Source organism: Epithele typhae (genome assembly GCF_022376455.1).
Source record: "Epithele typhae strain CBS 203.58 chromosome Unknown BXZ73scaffold_34, whole genome shotgun sequence".
Classification (NCBI taxonomy): Eukaryota; Fungi; Basidiomycota; class Agaricomycetes; order Polyporales; family Epitheliaceae; genus Epithele; species Epithele typhae.
In genome coordinates this window covers 238,402-258,126 of record NW_025954225.1, presented here as the reverse complement: position 1 = coordinate 258,126, position 19,725 = coordinate 238,402, and the positions used below count along the sequence as shown (strand labels likewise).

Here is a 19,725-nt window from a genome sequence, read left to right as displayed (position 1 = left end):
TCGAAGGCAGTCATCTAGACGCCGGCTGTGTGTACTATCCCGGTCCAACACCTGCACAGTGCATTGATCACAATACAAAAGGACCGCTACAGCTCTACATAAATCTACTCGGAGCTTCGCACACTCTTCTTGTCTTCAATCGTCTCTCTCTTTTCTAACCCGGCCCCCACCACCTGACTTGCCTCTTCCACCACGCGCGCTCTCCCCCGCCTTTCCCTCCTCTCCAGATACCACACTAACCACGTCACGCCCAGGGTCGCGATGCTGGTCCCAACCATCGCCCACAGACCCTTGACGAAACGCGGGGCGTCCGTGGCCGGATAGAACACGAGCGGCCACCACGCGTTCACGACGTTGTTCCACATGTTCATCGATGCGAGCACGACCCCACGCGCGGCGTGATCGTCCGCGCAGATCTGGTTCGCCCACGCGAACGTCGTGGCCTGCCCCGCGTAGCTCGCGCCCGCCAGGTACCACGCGAAGAAGTCGAGCCCGCGCGGAGAGGAGGGGGCGAGGAGGATGATCGACGCGACGATGCAGGCCACGGACATGTACACGAGCACCGGCCAGCGCGCGCGCGAGCGCGTCGCGTCGGTCCAGGTCGCGCAAATGAGCGTGGAGACGATCGCGAATGCGGTGACGCCGGAGGGATAGAAGTCTGAGGGACAGGCACAGTGAGCACGTCGGTGTGGGGGCGTGAACGATGAACTGACCGATTTGCTCTACCGTGTAACCTCCGAGGGCCTTTAGCCACTGACCCATTAAGTTGTTTGAACCGAAACTTTCCGTTTCGCCAGATATAGCGAACTGAAGGCATTTAGAGAAATATCCTAATGAGGCAGATCAAGCAAGCGTACCAGGAGACTGCAGCCATACCACCTCCAGCTTCCCAGTAGTCGTTTAACGAGACCCATAGACAGATGACCGTGACCGATATCCTTATTTTGCTCAGTCTCGAGCCGCTCGCACGAGAGCAATCGTTCCTGCGGATGGATTAGAAGGAAGATTGCAAATCCATACAACACATACCTCGTCAGAGAGATAAAATGCTTTCGTGGTCGTCGGGACGTCAGGAAACATAAGAAACCCGTACAGCGCGATGGGCAGTGTGATGACGCCATCGATAATGAACCTGAAAACGCACATATAGCGACAGTAGACATGTTCAAGAGCGATCACTTACAGCCAGCGCCAGCCACTTCGACCGGAGACACCGTTCAAATTCCTGGATGCTGCGATGTGAAAATCCGTCGTGGTATGCAGGCGAGATCACACACGTATACACCGCGGCTTGCAGAATGCCGGAAAATCTGAACAGTGTCGTGAGCAAGACAATCTCGAGATTGCAGCACCACGTACAGTGTACCCGCAAGTCCAGAAGACGTGAATATGCCAGATCTCTTGCCCAGCTCTCCCGACTTGTACCATCTAATGCCCGTTGTGAGCACACTTGGAAACTCCACGCCATGACCGACTCACGATCCGAGGATGTAATGGGTGCCCACAAAAGTGGACGACTCGGCGATCCCTTGGAGAAATCGGATGGCAAAAATCTGCGCGGGGAGTTAGAGAAGACTGCACGAAGTTGAGTAGTCCAACTCACCTGCTGCACGTTGGTTACTGTGCTAGTGCTACGCAGGCGACACATTGAGTAAGGCGTCGGGGCTAGTGGCTGGACCAAGTCTCACCAAAACGTCAGGACGCCCCAGACGATCTGCATCGCCGGGAACCAGATCCGTGGTGGTACGATCTGGAGCATTAGGTTGTCTGGTCCGACAAAAATGAGCTTCACAGGGATGGATGGACTGAATGGGACGCATTTACTCGGTATCATCCCCACAATGTATCCACAGGTGAAAAGAGTATTGATTTGCTGGAGCGAGCGCATATGAGGCCAAAGAAACGCCGAAAATGGAGAAATATACACTCACGTTGAACTGTGTACCCTCCATATGCAGCTCTTCCCTCATGCCAGACACATACGCGTTGTTGACATTGCTCCGATCGAGATCTGTGGAGATCGTCCAGGTCACCGCGGCGCTCCACATGCAACAGCCTCGTCGGCTTACAGTTGGAAAAGTACTGCACGGCGCATGAGGTGAAGGTTCCGAGTAGATGTATGCAACACGCACCATAAGACAACAATATGAGAGGATGAAGCAGTCTATCTTGAGCAGCAGGGTGCGCTCCGTCCTCGACTTGGGGACATCGCCCCATACGAACCGGCGGACCGTTTGCGCGACGGTCATCGGGCTCGAGCGACTCAGTTAGTCCGAGGGGTTCTGAAAGAAGTTGGGCGACCCGCTCAAAGTGTACACCGGCCCTGGCGTCCTTCGCAGGTTGCGCAATCGGAACACCGGGGTCGTACGATGCCTCGAGGTGATTTGCGAGAGGGCTCGTGGGCGGGGAACGAGCTGGTCAAGGTCGTCTCAAAGGAAGCCCAGTCATAGATAACGAAAAGCGCATAGGTGTGTTACATCCGCACAAAGCACGGAGTAGGTGGATGTCTTCCATGGAGCCTCCGACGCCGCAGGCCTATGGCTGCCGGCATCTCGACGTCAACGACGCGCTTCGCCTGGCGGTCACGTGGGCCGCGGTGCTGCGGCCCGGAAGGCTTCCTCGTCAGCAACCCAATTCCAATCCGAGACTTGTCCGGACTCCTCTCGTCTCTCTGTGCACAACAATAGGCATCACCTCTCTCGGATTCGCCGTTAGGGAGCCTTCTACCTCTTGTGAGTCATGCCTAACCCACATTATGTGCATTGCGCCAGTGGCGGCTGCATCTCGAAGTTCACAAAACTCAGTCTGAACTCTCGAGCTGAGAGGCTTTTTCCTCTACACATTTCCTGCGGCTCACTAATAGTAAAAGGTGGAAATTAGTGCTGCACGGTTCAAGGATCTTCGTGTTTGCTCGGAGCTACTTCCTATCATACTTTACCACTGAAGATCACCCGACATTTGCCTCCATAGGCGCCAAAATTAAAGTCCCGAACCCAGTCGGAGAGCCGCAGAAAGGTCCGGGTGCGTGTCCGACTTTCCATAAATCCGGTCCACTGGTACAGTGTTGGAGAATCCCTTCCGTCTGCTCAGATGACTGCGCATGCCCTGCTGTCGCAGGGCGCAGTCTCCGCGGAATGTCGTTCGCACGCACTTCCCTTGTTTTTCAACTTCTCAAGGCTGCGGTCAGCACAGTCGTCTGCGGTCAACACAGCAATGCATGCATTTCTGGAATCTGGATTGTGAGTCCTATAAAGCGGCATCGATTGTTAGAGGCGCGTGCGCGATCGGCACAGCGTCTTGTTCGTCAAGTCGCTTACGCCAGCTTTCGTCATCGGGCGGATCACAATGTGCGCGAGCCCACCCTTAGGCCTTGGCCTCAGCCCTAGTAGCTTGCGCGCCCCTGACCCGAGCTCCTCCGCTGGGCGTGCGCGGGCCGTGGTGGGTGCCACGACCAGCGCGGCTGCCCGGTCCTTACGTTGGACGAGAGTATATGCAAAGGTGCCGCGACGCAGAGCCTGGCACTTTCGAATTCGCACTTGCTGAGCTCGCGCCACAAGCAGGGTGGCCATGCCGCATTTTGATCTGGGCTGGAAGAGGCAGCGGTACTAGCGTCGGAAATCGGACTCCTTCACTGGGCCGATGACCGAACGCTGCTGAGCTGATGCGTCCGACCGACCATCTCGTGGCCATGGGTCGCGGAGTCAACGCGGGGGCCCCAGTCGGCGGCTCAGCGCTCAGCGCAGAGATCTCGGGACCGGCGTACATGGTGGGCACGGAACGCGGAACCGGCGCGGGACGCGGCGCGCTACGAGTATTCCGAAATTGAAAATATCGGGGAGGAGGGCGAATGTGCAGACCTGCCGTTTGTCATGTCGCCCCGTCCGGACAGGCCGGAGAGGGGCGAGACGCAGGTGTGGGTCGACAGCCAGGCCGATCGGCAGCGTTCCGTTGGGCTGGAGACACAGAGAACCTTTCCAATTTCTACTGACTCACGCTCGTGATGGCTGCGCCAGCATGATGCCGCCCAGCTCATGCCGGGGGGTCATCCGATGGCGTCAGTGCGCACCCCGGGGGCAGACCGATGTATGAAGAGCGAGCAGTGCTAGTGAGGGTGCGCAGGCCGCAGCGGAGGGCAGGACAGGGAGTAGAGCAGGATGGGGATTACGTCAACGGGCGTTTTGTCAGCCTGATACGCCAAATCTCGATGGCTGGTTGTTTGAGCCAGTCCGACCGCCGACGCCTTCTTCTCTGCCTTACCCAACCCTTTCTCGACCCTTCGACCCCGAGTCCGTCCGTCCGCCCCGATCGCATTTATAATCCACGTCCTCATCCTCATGTCAAGCCCACCGTCCCCCGCCCCCTCGCCGTCATGCGCCTCCCGAGAGCAGCTCTCCTCGTCCCTGTCCTCGCCACCCTCACCGTCGCGACCACCGTTCCCTGTGCGTACTCCTCTTCGGTCGAGTGCGTGTCTGCGCCTCCCCACCAGCTCCTCCTTCCAAGAGACGGCGACCACCACCATCATGGCCAACCCCTCACAGAACTGAACGAAACCGAGGTTACCATGTACCACGACCCGACGCCGCCATCCTACTACTGGATCGACCTCGTGGAGACGGGCGATGAGAAGCGGCATCCAGGTCTAATGGCTCTGCACGTGTTGTTCATGTCCCTCGCGTTCTTCGGTGCCCTCCCAATAGGTGCGCATCCTAGTCGCCCATCGCGCCGCGCGCTCTCCTGACGATGCGCTTGCCAAGGCATCGCCCTGCGTTCGGTCAAGCACGCGTGGCACGGAGCGACTGTCGCGCTCTTCTACACCTTTGTGGTCCTTGGCCTCGCCGCGGGCGGGCTCTACAAAAAATTAACGCCTGGCATGTCCGTACTTCCCGGCTTTCGCCTCTCAGCCACATGAAAGCGGTGACTTACTGTCGATGGCGTCACAGGTACGAAGGCAGCAAGCATGGCTCCCACGGCTATCTCTTCCTCCTCGCTGCCGTCGCCCTTTCCGCCTTCGACGTCGCCGCCATCGTCCTTCGTGCCGTCAGCTATCTCGCGTCTGTCCGCCAAGGCGAGGAGCGTTTCGCGTTCAGGACTCTATGGTCCTACGTCGTCCTCGATCGTGACCAGCACCTCCCTTCAACCGCAGATGAGTATGTCGGGCTCACCGAGGCCGACGATATGGACGATGTTGAACTCAAGGCCCACAAGGCTTCCACCGATGGGCAAGATACCCGCCACACGCGTTTCGTCGAGCCAATCCAGACCGACATGGACGAGACTGCGCGCTGGGCACACAACGTCCACCGTCACTCGCGCCAGCCCTCATACCCCCAATCTGCGGCCTCGGAGCACACTCTGCTTGGCGGGCTGCACTCTCCTCGCCACTCTGACGAGGCGCTTGTTGACTCTAGCCCCGTATACCCGTGGCAAGGCAAGCGCGGCCGCGCGCTCCTCGCCGTCATCGGCCGCGCAACGTTCGCGACCCTCGAGCGCTCTCTCGTTTTCGCCGGCCTCATGCAGACCATCACCGGTATTGTGGTCTACACCGGTGGCTGCCGTGGCAGTTACCTCAATGGATGCCTTGCCCATCTCATCAGTGAGTCTCGCCACTTGTCTCGGCGCCTCACGTCTTGCTAACGGTCCTCGCGCAGAGGGCGCAATCTTCTGGTGCTATGGCCTCATGACGTTCGCCCGCTTCCTCGGCGCCTTCTCCGACCTTGGCTGGGCATGGAACCGCGCCCCGCGCCACCACGGCAAATACCCACGGCCGAGTTCGTCGAGTCACTAGTCATCTTCCTCTACGGTATCACCAACACCTGGATGGAGCGCTTCGGCGCGCATCCGGGCGACCCGTACACGACCAAGCAGATGCAGCATATCTCAATCGCCGTCATGTTCTGGTTCGCCGGCCTCGTCGGCCTCGGCATCGAGTCCAAGCGCATTCGCCGCTGGCTCTCCGCAGGCGCAACCTCCGCGCTCCCTGCCGCGGTGCGCTCGCAGGAGGCGGTCGCCGAGCCACCGTCGTACATCGCGTCCTTCAACCCCTTCCCGGCGCTGTGCATCGGAATCACCGGTGCGGCGATGAGCGCGCACGCGCAGGCGTACCTCTTCCAGGTGCAGATCCACATGGTCTGGGGCTACCTCCTCACCGGCTTCGCCCTCCTCCGCTGCATCACGTACGCCTTCCTCTGGCTCGGCCCGCCCCGCTCGATCCTGCCCTCGCGCCCGCCGACGGAGGCGCTCGCCGCGTTCCTCCTCGCCTGCGGCGGGCTCGAGTTCATGTTCTCCACCGAGGAGCTCACGATCGCCGCCATGCGCCAGGGCCGCGACGACGTGATGATGTTCCTCAACGTCGGCGTCGCGATCACGTGTCTCGCGTTCTGCTGGACGCTCTTCGTCGTCGGCTTCAAGGGCTGGCTCAAGAGCCGCACCCACGGCGCGATGCAGTTCCACAGCTCCGCGTGAGCCGAACGGGGCCGGTGCCCGTCCTCACTTTCTCCCCGCGTCGATGCCGACGCGTTCGCGCGTCCCCCGCGCGTCACCGCATCGATCCTCCCTTCCTCCGCGGCGCCTCTTCACGCGTCTGCAGCCCTTCATGCCGGACGCCGTCAGAGGAGCCCGTCATTCGCGCGCATGGCCGGGCTCATCCCCGTGCACACCCTCTCTCGCCTCCCCTCTCCCGCTCCCCTCTCCTTCTCGCGCGCACTGTACGACCGCCCCGACTGTATCCACTCTGTTGCCCCACTACTGTTTCCGCGCTACGCTCACGACCCCTACTACGTTGTTGTATCCCCGCGCTGCGAGCCTGTACACGTATATCGTTATTCTACCACTAGTTTCGAGCGCGTTTATGCGCTGGGTGTTAATGCAGACTTTCCAAGTGCCGTTTCGAGTCTCGACCCCGAAGGATGCAGCAGCGAGCGCGGCGCTTCGATTTTGGAAGAACGCTTACGGCATCTATCTCCGAGGTCGGCGCAATGCGAGCGGTCGGGAGTCGTGATAGGAGCTCGTGCTTGGTCGCGGGGGTATGCCGTGCTTGCGTCGTGCGGTCGGGTCGGCTCCGTGGCCCGTGTTAGCGTCTCGAGCATGGGCATGAGCTCTATCAAGTGTCTGACAACGCGACATTGTTACTCAGACGGTCCTTTCGGCATATCTCCTCTCGGGGCTGACAAACCTGAACACTGGACTCCGCGTTCGATGCGGGTCCGGCCAGTCGGATGTAAACATTGCGCGAGTCTGTCGAATCCTGAGTCAGGCTCGGAGCTCCCAACATATGGTCGATAAGAAGTGCGGCACGCTGTATGCTTGTCGATGAGACTAGCTTGGGGCCTATAATACACATATGACGATTCGGAGTCGACGAAGCCCGACCGGGAGTGTGTTAGAAGTCGGCGGCTCTGTCGAGGTCGGACGAGGGTAAAGGCAATCGATACGGCGCGCTTGGTCCCTACAGGCACCAGGAGGCGGGTACAGATGGACGCGGGGGAGAACGAGGTGGTGGGGAAGGGCAAACGCGTGAAGTGAGTGCAGGACGAGGGACGGCGGCTATCTACTTGATGGCTAAGCGCTGGTACCGTACGACCGAGCTTGCTATATGTATGCAAGCAGATTCCAACAGAGTGTCCATACACTCCATGTGCGTGTAAGAAAAAAACTATCAACGACGATCGGATGCGTGCCGGGGGACCTTCCTGATCATCATAAGGGACGAGTCCTAGTATACAATGCTCATCCGCACATAATCCCGAGCAGACATGCATCCTGTCCCAAGTCGGATCATATCCTAGTCCGTGTCTGCCGAAACGCGTTGGCCCTCACCGCGCTCTCCGTCGGCGCAAAGCGAGCCAGATCCTCCGGCCCAAGCAACGAATGCTCCGCCTGCCTGTCCAGATCCTCCAACTCGAGCCGATCCCTGCGCGCCCACACCGTGAACGGCTCCCCCGCGCCGAACACCGGGGCGATCTTCTGGAGGCGGCGCAGGAGGGCGACGAGCCTGTAGAAGCCGCGCTGCATGTGCTTCCACGAGGCGACCGTGCGGCGGAACTCGGCCGAGTCGACGCGCCGCCGGTGCACGAACATGAACGTGTCCTTCAAGCGCCCCCCGGTCAGGAGCAACGGCGTCTGGGAGAAGAACAGCCCTGGGTACGTCCGGTTCCAGTGTATCCACGGCGGCGGGCCGTCCGTCGGCATCCCCTCCGTCTTGAGCTCCATGAGCGCAGACTGCGGCAGGACCGTGCCGGCGGGGACGACTGCGATATCCGCGCTCCGCGAAGGGAGCGGCAGACGCGGGCGCAAGCGCGCAGTAGGGTGCGCGGGCGGGAGAGGAGACGCGGGGAGAGGGCCGTCCGCCTCTGAGGGCATGTAGGCGTCGATCTCGCTGCAGACGACGAGCCGGAGCCCCCCGAGGTCCTGAAGAGGGCAGAGGTCAGCGAACGCACGCCTGATCAGCCCCAGGTGCCCTCGCCTGGTCGCTGACGTACGTATTGGATGACCCGGAAGTGGTCGAGGCCGCGTTCGCAGCCCGGGGCGGGTGCGGTGGCCACGCTCTCGAAATGGATGCCGTAACGACGCACGTCGTGGCCGAACCTGGACGTCTCCCTTTCGCGGATAACTTCCGGGTCGAGTATCGCGCGTTTCAGCACGATGGCCCTCCCCCCCGTCGGCTGTATGTCGAAACCGAGTTTGAGCTGGTTCGGAGGCCACACCGTCTTCGGGCTGCCGGCAAGACGGAACCAGTTCATGAGCCCAACGAGCGCGTTGCTGTCTGTCACGACGTCAACAGTGGACCAATCGACGGCCCATTCAGGGTGAGCGTGCGCCGTGACATCTGCGGCGCGGAACATGGGGGCCATTGAATATTCGCGTGAACCCGGACGGCTAACATCGTCTCTTGGGACTTTGAATGGCGTCTGAAGGTCAAGCCATTTCCGTGGAGAGCCTGTCCGAGGGGTGCGTCAGGGCGGGGCGACGGCGAAGCAGAGGCGGCCTGTACCGGGCACAAGGATGGTGGGCTGAGGGTCGTCTGTCCAGTTGTACGAGGTCACATACTTGACGTTCTGAGGTGATAGTGGGGGGCCTCCCTTTACCTCTGGGAGCAGGATGTGGGTACTGGGGGCAGCGATCGGCCTGCGGCTTCTTCCACTGTAGCCAGTGGCGAGTCCTTGAACACGGTTAGGCCGGCGTTTCCACTGGTTGCTGTCATGCAAAGTCGCGCTGTCAGCACGACGTGTGACCAACACTACTGGGCACATAACATACCGTGCAATGTTACAATTGAGTTGATGAAGGGACCTTGAGGGAGCGCCAGCTGGCATGACTCGTCGCTGAACCTACCAGTCTGTCAAGTTAGTCTCCCCTAGGCAGACCTTCCACATACGAAGCTGTCAAGTAGCAAATCTCACTTCGCCGTTCGGGCGCTCAGCTGGCGTTGCCATGGGTCGTGCTCAAGCGCTCACACCAGCCGGGCCACGAGTCCGCCTCTTGCCGCGTTCTTAGTAATTCGTACTATATCTCAGCTCTGTTTGCAGACTTACACTCAGACCTCGCTAGATCGACAGGACGACCGTTCTAACAAGCTTCGTAGATACTGATGACGATCGACGCCGACAGGACACGCGAGCGGCCGTACATCATCTTCGGCTACGGCTCGCTCATCTGGAAGGTGCGTATGAATCCATCGCGCGCGGGAGGGATGCGTGTGTGCTGACCACGTCTGCTCTGTCCACGATCACAGCCGCCGCCGCATGTCGTCGTGCAGAGTGCGTTTACACCTTTGGCCCTCCTCCAATTCACGGCTCAGTCCCTGACGTCGACGGCTCCCGCGCCATGTCTACAGCGCCGGGGTACCTCAAGGGGTACGTCCGCCGCTTCGCACAGAAGTCGCACGACCATAGAGGCACGCCCGAGGCGAGCTCGCCACATATCATGTGCGCTACGCGATGCTAACTCGACCCTCCGCCGGGCGTGCAGAACCCCGGCCGGGTCGTCACGCTCATTCACAAGGAAGAGTGGGATCACTTTTCAGCCTCGGTGCGTTGGTCCTCGACTCTCCGCCCGTGGTGGGTGGCGATTCATTATTTCAACAGGACCCGTTCCCGGATGATGACGTCGTATGGGGTTCGTAGGACTGCGACTTTTCTTCGCCCTCCGGTGGATCTGCCAGAGACTGGGGTTGACCTGTGCATTTACAGGTGTCGCGTATACCATCGATCCCGCGTACGAGTCGGAGGTGCGCGACTATTTGGGTGAGTCGCATGGGGTACGGCCGCGAAAACGTAGTTGACATCGGGGTGCAGACTACAGAGAAAAGGTCGGGTTGACAGCCCTTATAGTACTGGCAGGCTGACAGTCGCCGTGCAGGACGGGTATACCCTAGAAGGAGTTGACGTCCACGGCATCGTCGACGGACACGAGCATATCGTGCTTCCCAAGGTGAGGCCTACTTGCGTTTACATGGTAGCCTGGGCCGTTAACGAAATAACGGAATTGCAGACGTTCGTGCGTACCTCGCTGCGATAATCGCATGCCTTCAGACAACTGAATCAACACCGTAGTGTTATGTAGGCCGCCCAGATAATCCCTCATTCAGTACGTATATTCATGGAAATCCCGGCGACGCAATCACTGACGGAAGGAACGTGTGCATACAGTCGGGTCCCAGCCGATTGACGAGCTAGCGGAGCGCATATGGCAGTCCGTAGGGCCATCTGGACCCAACAAGGTCGGCCCTGTGTGCGCCGGCCGACATGTGCGAACGCTAATGGTGCGGCTTAGGAGTATTTGTACCATTTGGCGGACGCTGTTCGACGCCTCGCGCCTGAGGCCCACGATTCGCACTTGACAGCACTCGAGGTAAGCCACGATTTGCCCATGGGCATTACATCTAGCATTCATCGCCGTGTGATAGACCAGATGCAAAGCGATGGACGAGCGCGCGAAGGGCGCAAATATCGGCAACGACCCATAAGCGTTCGACAGCAATGAGCGTGCAGACTAGAGGGGTATACAACTACAACAGAATTGAACTAGTGAACATAAAGTAGATGGGCGGGCGTCCGTGTATCGTGAGCTGCATTAGGTCATATCTTGAGTTCCAGGTCCAGTCCAAAATTGTGAAGTCCGTATATGCGCTCGTTTTCGTATGCTTCTTCACAGCGCACTCAAAAGGGTCGCAACGGCAGCTATCGTAGCTCCGGCGATGTACTGGCTCGCGCCAAGCGACACCGCTCCATTGTTGCCGATGACGCCGCCCTGCTCGCCGAAGGTGATGTTCTGGGGGACGCTGTCGTTCCTGCACTGCCCACTGGGGATGTCGAGGTTTACGAGATCTGGGGAACGCGTGTCAGCCGTGATCTAACTTAAAAGGAGCTAACGAGTGTTAACGCACCATCCGCGGTGCGGTAGAAAAAGTAGGTGTTGTTGGGCAAGTTCTTGAACGCACTAGTATCGAACGGGATTTTATCGTCAGAGTCCGTTGCGGAGGTGTTCCGGATGAAGATGCACGCGATGTTGTTTGGGAACTGCTGCGCGATCTGTGGGTACGCGGAGAGCAGCGTCGATGAGGACGTGTCCCCGATGAGTACTGCGGGCAGCACGCCAGTCAGAAACTGCACATGCGGGAAACAGCTAGGTAGTTTAGACGCACCGAACTTGCGCATGGGGAACGTCTGGAAGAGCTTCAGCAAGCTGTTCTGGCGCGCGTCGAGGACCTGTGACGGATCGGTGAGGTTGATGGGGCGCATATCGAGCGAACCGAGGGGAAAGTTGCTGAAGAGGTAGTCGACGTAGGTCCGAGTGAGTTGCACGGGCGTAGTGGTATCGTAGTGGAACGCGGCCGAGGGCAGTGTCTTGAGCCACTTGGCGTAGAGCTCGGGGATGCCGGGAACGTTGACGTATGGCTCGACGAACGAGTTCTTCAGACCCTCATTCGGCACGTAAACCTTCGTGATCCGCATGACGTCGTCGATGTCGGACACCACGGAGATTCCAGTGGAGGGGACGAGGATGACGGTGCCGTTGCCGGGGCCGGTGACATTCACGATGCCAGTCTGGATGATCTGGACAGAAGTACTGCTGTTGTCCCCCAGGCCGGAGACGGTCACGAACTGGTCGATCTCGCCGAAGTCGTCAGAAGTTGCAAGCTGAATTCCAGATCCATTGGTGACGGTGGAACCGTTGGCCGTAATCGTCGCCGTGAGATTAGCACTCGGAATAGGAATGGCGGCAAGTTCGGCGGTACGGTTCTGGAGGAGCGTTTGTTCGGTGGAGTTGAGATTGCTGGTATCGAAACCGCTGATGATCGAGTCTAGGCTCGACGCGTTGCCCTGCTTGTATGCGAGGCCGTAGAAACGCACGTTCCAACTATTCTCCAGTCAGACGAGCGCAGACGAGTGATTAGACCGTAACGTACTTTCCAGAGAAGTTGGCATAGGAAGGGATGAGCAGCGCCGACGAGTTCACCCCTTGCAGGTCGTTGCCATCCTTCACTCCCAGTTTCTTCTCGATGTCGCTCAAACTGGGCCAGTCACCAAGTATGGCTGTTAGTGACGACGCTCAGTACAGAGAATGGTACGAATCCAAGGACGTGGAACGCACTGGGTAATGCTGAAGCTACGACTCCTGTCACGCTTGAAAACGCTGATTCCACGGAAGAAACAGGATCGGGCGCAGGCGCTGGTATGGGCGTCGGAAGAGGTGCAGGGACTGGGTCGGGGATGGGGTTGGCGGCGCTGACGGCGGCAAGGGCGAGGGCGAACAAAGGAGAGGAGAACATGGCGGTGAAAGGAGCCTGTGCAAGTACAGGCGTGGTGTTGGAGGATTAAAGACGGCGACTTTATGTAGCGGGGAAACGCGCGGGGCGAACGACGACAGAGTGGCCATGGGCACGTATGACCTGACGTCATGAATGTGCGTCGCTGCATCCGCCGGCCCCGTGCAGGCTTCCTCGTTGCATCTTGCCCGGAACACAGGCTGTGCGCATATTTTTGGTTCAAATGCTGATTCTGGCTTCACCAGTGTATTCTAAATAGCGAAAAAGCAACAGTGATGAGAAATACCGAGAGGATACTCAACTGTACCAATCGAGTACTCCCTTGTAAGGTGTGCCGGTAAAGCCAATTCGACATTCAGAAGTTGCGGAGCGCGGTACGTCATGATCACGTGTGCCTGTGACGCGCACCTCCACAGTGACGCAATCATGGTCTGCCTACGGGCATCAACAAGTCAGTCAAGTAACCGGATGAGATAGACGTACCGTCGACGATGGTCACGTTGGAGGATATCACGGCCGATGATGAATTGAGGGTCGACGGAGAAGAGCTCGGGCTTATTTGGGAACTCGAAAAACTGCGCGCAGACGGGCGGGGTGCCGTGCGTCGACGCGTTCACTAACAAAGTCTACTGCGTGATCGCCTCAACTACGAAGAAGCGCAAAACCCAACTCACCCAGTACGGAAGCATGCTGTACCAAACAGCGCGAGTCCCGCTGGTCCGCGCGTTGTGATTCCGGTGGAACGGCGTGGACGCGGACAATTTCACCCACCACCCGCAGAGCTCCTCGCCGGTGCTGTAGGATAACATGCCTGTATGCCAAGTAATGACAAGGTTGCTTCAGTTCTCACATGAGCAGTGTGCAAGACCTCATGCACATGAGGCGAGTCGTGTCAACAACACCATCGACACGGGACGAGTTTCGCGTATGTGCTATACATATACATGACAATTCTGTCAGTGAACCGTTCGCAACTGGTCACAATGGCTGTGAGGTTTCCTTACGTTAAAAAGTCCCGCATATATGGCCCTGGCTGTTCCTGGAGCCTTCAATCAACGTTGCATCGAAGTGGTGAATGTCGGTGTCGTGGGTAAAGAGAGACTGACAGTGGCTGGTGAACGGGGTACTGCGCAGGCGCTGTCTCCTTCCTCCTGCTCATCCTCCTCCACCGCCTCCACCACCATTACCATTTTACCCTAAGCCCACTTCTAGAACACGGTGGTTTACCCTTTTCATAACTGCTAGTTTTCCATTGGGGACAGGTCTCATGCTCCAGTCACATCTGACCGCGATTCTGCGAGCCATCTATTAGGTCTCCTTCAACGCACTTGCCGCTCGGGTCTTCTCTGATCCTCTTCAAACATCATTCCCTCCTACAATGTCGCGACCGCAGTCGCAAGCACCCAGCTCGCGCAAGCGGTCAAACACCGTGCAATCCGTATTTAGTCCAACGACAACCTCTGCACCACCACTCAAGATTGGCGACTGGCGCACGCTCACCACATGGGTGAACGAGCCTACAACGTCTTCAGTGAAATTCAACCATCGGCACTGGCCAGGCGTCGCTGAAGGCGACCTACTCTGCATCTCCACGCCTCTACCAGAGCACGCGCCTGGTTTCCTGTTCGTAGTGCCTCCAGATGATCCATCACTGAAGTATCAACTTCAGGTGAGTCTTCTTGTTTGTTCACGAGCACACGTCCCTGAACCGTGGTGCTTGGAAGATCTCGTTGCCGAGACCAGTGTTGGAGAAGTTTGGACTCCGGAGTAATAGTGAGGTTACAGTGACTAAGGTGCGCCATTTTGCCAAAGTATCGGTACATATGGTCATTTGGAGAGCCAGGTAGACCAAGAGCGGATCAGCGCAGAATTCGTGGAGTTCGTATTTCAAGACCAATACCTCGGGAGGAATGATATGTGGCGGCTCGGTCGCGCTCTGGTCGGGCGATGTTTGTACGTCGACGAGCAAGTGTCCTTCATCGGCGTCATAGCGGCCACGGTCCAAGCGCTGTACATCAACGGGGAGAAGGTACCTCGTCGAAGTATCTCCCATATGCCTGCTCACTGGAGTTCAGGTATCTGCAGCGTACGTCTCGCCCGCGACGAAGGTCGTGTATCGCTCTCTCTCTGCCAAGATCACCATTTTCATTCAAATCTGTCGCGAACTGTGGGAGTTTGCGGGTGACGGCGAGCGATATAACGAAAAGATTGTGCATTCCTTCCTGCCCGCGTTGTTCGACAAATGGAAGGCCATGAACACCAACCACATTGTTACCATTGTCCTGATCTCGCGCGTGTTCTACGACGCTTCTGAAACGGGCTACGCCGCAGGGCCTCTCCGCAAAGACGAAGACGGACGTTCTTATAAGGACTTCTTCAAGGTCATCACCGACCTCGAAGTACTCTACGACTGGAGACCCACCCTGGTCAGCCTAAAGGACTCCTTTTGGGCATTTCAACGGGATATCCTCCTCGCGCATCACTACCACCGCAACCTGTCGTCGTCGACCAGCACGGACGCGGACCCAGTCCGCCTCGTAGGCCAGATATCATACGCCCATGACGGCCCCCTCCTCGAAGCCCTCAACCTCGCACTCAAGCCCACAGAGACGCACTACATCGATCGCTCGCTGTCACTCACCGGCGCGTCGACAATCGTCATCACGCCAGGCACGGGCTACTTCCGCGTCTCGAAGCAACTGCTACGGCTCACCACGACCCGGATGCTGGACCAGGGCTTCGCGCTCGACATGATATCCCTTGCGAAGCCACCACTGCACCAGACGCCTATCTTCTGCTTCAAGGGCGCGGAGCCGCACGCGCGGCTTGAGGCAGGCAAGATCGACTCGCGGACGTTCGACCCCTTGTGGGGCGGCGACGACGGCGCGGATCTCAGCGGGCGCGAACTGAAAACGTTCTGGTGGGAGCCGTTTTGGATGCAGATCTCGTTCTGGGACAGGCAGATGGATCTTCCGTTCCGCAAGGACAGGTACGCGGTTTTCGTGATATCTCGTTTCCGCACAGAGGACTCATTCGCGGGTGGATAGGTTCGTCGCGCGGGCCAGAATGCACGAGATCGAGATGCTCGGTCTCTTGGACCATGACGTTCTTTCCAGCATCGAAATCCCGTACCTGGAGCCGGAGCACATCAACCCTATCACATACGAGACGATGACGGACACGACGGACTCCGACTTGTCACAGTCGGACACCCTAGGAGCAGATTCGACGTTGATCACGCCCGAGGAAGCGGATCAATTCGACATGAATGTTTTCAACGTCCGACTAGACACCTCCAATGTCCCTACTGCTCGTAACTCCATCTCATCTAACAGTAGCGGTGCTGTCACCTCCACGACGTCCAGAGATCTCAAGAGGTCATCGACCATCCGAACTTCGGAGACCTCGCGGATCTCTCCCATCCAGGAAAGCCCAAGACCGGAAGGAAGGGACCTCCAGGAAGATTCCGGCGCTCTAGATCGAGAACAGAGACTCTCAGTGGTACTCACGGGAGGGGCCTTGAGCACCTCGCCGTCTCAAGCTTCTATCCTTTCGGCCCGGTCGTCACGCTCGCAACGAAGCACAAGGACCACTGCAGGACCTCACCGGCAGGAAGGTAGCCGTGAGGAAACGGTACCTCGTAATTCAGGGATATCACGGCTTGCACCTACCTGGCTGCTCAATCCATTTCGCAGTGGCCCCAGCCAACCCCAGACTTCTCCCGTCTTCGCCGCCGGATCTTCCGGCACACCTTCCCCGAAACCTGCCCCTCCCACCCAATCTAAATTGGCGTCCACTCGACCATCACAGCTCCAGTCCCAACAACAGCAGCCAGTCACGATCAGAGGGAGCAACACACGTCCGACCCGCCAGCGCACTATTGACGACGATCTCGTTCCTCACCGTGGCTCCCTTACTCGACATTCTCCAGTCGGCACCCCTCCTCGAGACAGTCTTCTGAGCAAGCGCCGGGACACGCTCAGCAGCGTCGCCAACCTCCCCATCGTTCCTCCCAACCTCGCTCTATACGTCCATCCCACCAAACCGCTCACAAGCGTCCCATACGCTCAAGCCGCTCTCGCCCGCCGCTGGCAGCACATCTTCGCCCATCCACTCACGAAGCAGGATATCAAGTGGCGGTCTATGACTACGCCCGCCTGTCTGCCGCTTTCCGTGGAGCACTTCCCGAGCACACATGAGCTTGAGACGTCGTACGATGTCTTCTCATACGACTTCGTCTACGACCCCTCCGAGATGCATTCCTTCCTCGTCCAGCTGCCTCCGATGCAGGGCAGCCCCGAGGAGACACGCCGCGCGTGGGCGCTCGCCATGATGCGCGGCATGGTCGCCCTCCGGCTCGCGCAAGGCTTCCAGTTCATCCTCCGACCATCGCGCTCGAGCGGCGCCGCCCCCGACGCGGCCCCTCCCACATCGTCGATGCGCCGCACGAAGACATACGTGGGAGACGACGGCGCACAAGCGCGGCCCATCGGCGCGGCGCAGGTGCTCACGTCCGCGCACGACGCGGTGTACCTCAGCATGAGCAACGAGATCCACCACATCGTGTACACGGGGGACTCGATCCAGGTGCGGCGGTACGTCCGCCGGATGCCGCGCACGGAGCTGTTCGAGTACCAGTGTCTGATCTGGCCGAAGCTTGGTGGGGGGTACACGGAGATGAGCACGGCGTTCAGCTCGCATGGGATGGAGCGTTATGGCTGGAACCGGTAAGCACCCGCTCCTCTCGTTTAGTGTGCTCCTTCGTCTCAAGCGCCCCAGACTGGACATGCTCGTTGCAGGGTACGAGCACCGGTTCCACGAGTCGCTGCGGTACTGGCGCACGCGCTTCGTCGTCATCCCCACGGACGAGTCCCCGCACACGAGCGTTGCGCCGTCCGGGGAGAAGCTGAACGAGGAGGAGACGAGGCTGTTGGGTATGGACAAGCTCGCGGAGCTGTTCGCGAAGGCGCGCCGCGACATCCCCGGTCAGCCTCAGCCCCCAGTGCGGTTCATCACCACGGACCTCGGACCGGCGCAATGCGTGCTCGACGACGGGGTCATTGCGCAAGTAGACGAGATCCATGCCACCGGGCCGCTGAGGAAGAAGATGAAGAGCGAGCGGGACCTGGCCGAACTCTCCCTCCAGGCGGTCGCGAAGGCGATGCGCGACGAGGATGGGGTGCCGATCAAGGAAAACAAGTGGCACCGGCGCCGGTACGCGAACTCGTTCACCGGCGCGCAGCTCGTCTCGTGGCTCGTGCGCGAGTTCCGGGATGTGTCCACGCGCGAGCAGGGCGCTGAGTGGGGCGCGAAGCTGATGGAGCAGGGGCTCTTCGATCACTGTCGAGGCACGCACGGGTTCTTGGATGGGTATGTGGTTCGCGGATTTCAGCTTTTATTGTCTCTCACCGCGGGGCATTTAGTCACTACTTTTACGTGCTGCGCGGAGAGTACATTGTCCCCGTTACGCCTAAAGCCAGTTGGTTCTCAAGACCCACGAAACATGAGGAAATGCCGTCTCGAGGAGGCCATTCACCTATGACGCCCTATCCCGGCAAGAAGGCTCGCAAACGCCATGGTGCTATCGTTCTCACTCAATTCATGGTGATTGATGTCGACCCCAAGAAGGTGAGCTGCTTGTTAAACTTCATGGGCGATGTTCTCATAGATTTCGCAGCAAAGCGACCAAGCTGAGTCTGTCATCCTCCACTACGACATCATCCACAACCCAGCGACCTGCTTCCACTTCGAGATGCACTGGATCGGGACCACTGCGCGATACATCGACGACCTCCTCAAGCAATGGGGCCGGACGATCGAGCGCTACGGCCTGAAGCTCGTCGAGGCCTACGTGGAGCAGATCAGCGACATCCGCGAGAAGAACGCCTTCCAGTCCTACTTCCCCATAGCGCTCGCCGTCGCGCCCCCGTCGCTGTCAGAGACGGGCCGGCGGCTGCCCGAGGGCGTGCAGGCGCTGCATTACTTCGAGTCCGCGCTGCTCCGCAAGGCGCAGTTTGTGCTCGACATCGAGGGCGAAGAGCACTACACGGACCAGGCCGAGGTCGACTACTCGTACCGCCGCTCGCACTTCAAGCACTCGCAGTGGGTGCACCGCTCCGGCGTCGCGTTCGTCCAGGTCGTCGGGGGCACGCACGGCTTCCGCTTCCTCACGAACCGGCTGATGGCCCCTGGGCGCATCGGCACGGCGCTCAAGTACCAACGGCCTGCGGCCATGGCGGAGGAGATTCGGATCAAGCTCCACGAGTTCTGCTCGGATGAGAGGAAATTGGGGCAGTTCTACGAGGACGAGATCGCTTTGTTGGAACAGGCACCCGAGGAGCCCCCGCCGCTGCGGATTTGAGGTGCGAGTGGACTGTAGATTATCGCGCTGTCGTTGTATTAGCGTTGTATCGAGTTGACCTGCGTCGGTGGAAACCACTGCCGCTCTAGAGCACATTGAACAGACACGCCCAAAACACCTCCAAACGACACAGCACCCAATCCATGCTCTGTGGAATGGTGGCGTAAATTCTATCCCATTCTAACTGCACGAACCTTGACATCCGCGTGCTGCACCCTGCGCCCCACAAACGTACCATGTGCGACTCGCCCTCTGCCCGTTCCGCGATTCGCTCCGCCGGCGCGTGGCGTTGCATCATATGCACAGTGCACCGGTCGGCACCCCCGTCGTGGGGACTGTCTTCCCGCGTCGCGTAGTGAAACGGCGCAGTGCACACTTGCAGTCGGAATTCTGTGAGAAAAGAAAAGAAAATCAAGTCGTTTGCGCAGTACATGGTCTCGACGCTGGCTCGCGCTGGCGCTGAACGACTGCCAGCCCGAAACCAAACATGTCATGACGTCATGCGCCCCCACGATGGCATGCCAAGCGTCGGAGCGCCCGTTCGTCCCGATTGATCTCCCCGCGTTCCGAGGCCGGGCCGTCCGGGAGTCGGCAGTTT

The 19,725-nt window shown here is 59.1% G+C and overlaps 6 protein-coding genes across 6 annotated transcripts; 3 read left to right on the top strand and 3 right to left on the bottom strand.

Moving 5' to 3' along the window:
• Positions 1-104: 104 nt before the first annotated feature.
• BXZ73DRAFT_49152 (MFS general substrate transporter) lies at positions 105-2,249 on the bottom strand (the record flags this gene model as incomplete). The annotated part of the gene is made up of 14 exons (XM_048020196.1): positions 105-658; positions 714-807; positions 858-983; positions 1,030-1,132; positions 1,184-1,225; positions 1,278-1,310; positions 1,360-1,428; positions 1,480-1,553; positions 1,604-1,631; positions 1,689-1,767; positions 1,825-1,873; positions 1,932-2,011; positions 2,070-2,082; positions 2,133-2,249. The coding sequence occupies 14 exons, from the start codon at positions 2,247-2,249 to the stop codon at positions 105-107; spliced, it is 1,461 nt and encodes a 486-aa protein (XP_047876529.1).
• Positions 2,250-4,369: 2,120 nt separating this feature from the next.
• Positions 4,370-6,462, top strand: BXZ73DRAFT_102753 (uncharacterized protein; the record flags this gene model as incomplete). Its single annotated transcript, XM_048015348.1, has 4 exons — positions 4,370-4,697; positions 4,755-4,872; positions 4,941-5,593; positions 5,651-6,462. The coding sequence occupies 4 exons, from the start codon at positions 4,370-4,372 to the stop codon at positions 6,460-6,462; spliced, it is 1,911 nt and encodes a 636-aa protein (XP_047876528.1).
• A 1,263-nt stretch (positions 6,463-7,725) lies between these two features.
• BXZ73DRAFT_102752 (uncharacterized protein) lies at positions 7,726-8,840 on the bottom strand (the record flags this gene model as incomplete). The annotated part of the gene is made up of 3 exons (XM_048015347.1): positions 7,726-7,758; positions 7,816-8,406; positions 8,478-8,840. 3 exons carry the CDS (start codon positions 8,838-8,840, stop codon positions 7,726-7,728), a joined length of 987 nt encoding a protein of 328 aa, XP_047876527.1.
• Positions 8,841-9,586: 746 nt separating this feature from the next.
• Positions 9,587-10,963, top strand: BXZ73DRAFT_102751 (ChaC-like protein; the record flags this gene model as incomplete). The annotated part of the gene is made up of 13 exons (XM_048015346.1): positions 9,587-9,658; positions 9,731-9,755; positions 9,797-9,855; positions 9,967-10,026; positions 10,083-10,113; positions 10,188-10,241; positions 10,293-10,306; positions 10,357-10,428; positions 10,489-10,494; positions 10,551-10,584; positions 10,647-10,717; positions 10,771-10,848; positions 10,904-10,963. 13 exons carry the CDS (start codon positions 9,587-9,589, stop codon positions 10,961-10,963), a joined length of 636 nt encoding a protein of 211 aa, XP_047876526.1.
• A 182-nt stretch (positions 10,964-11,145) lies between these two features.
• On the bottom strand, positions 11,146-12,769 carry BXZ73DRAFT_90838 (uncharacterized protein; the record flags this gene model as incomplete). The annotated part of the gene is made up of 5 exons (XM_048025776.1): positions 11,146-11,324; positions 11,384-11,578; positions 11,642-12,357; positions 12,407-12,533; positions 12,592-12,769. 5 exons carry the CDS (start codon positions 12,767-12,769, stop codon positions 11,146-11,148), a joined length of 1,395 nt encoding a protein of 464 aa, XP_047876525.1.
• Positions 12,770-14,144: 1,375 nt separating this feature from the next.
• On the top strand, positions 14,145-19,127 carry BXZ73DRAFT_48994 (uncharacterized protein; the record flags this gene model as incomplete). Its single annotated transcript, XM_048020160.1, has 8 exons — positions 14,145-14,435; positions 14,491-14,559; positions 14,610-14,795; positions 14,842-15,755; positions 15,814-17,493; positions 17,546-18,136; positions 18,190-18,394; positions 18,444-19,127. 8 exons carry the CDS (start codon positions 14,145-14,147, stop codon positions 19,125-19,127), a joined length of 4,620 nt encoding a protein of 1,539 aa, XP_047876524.1.
• Positions 19,128-19,725: the final 598 nt, after the last annotated feature.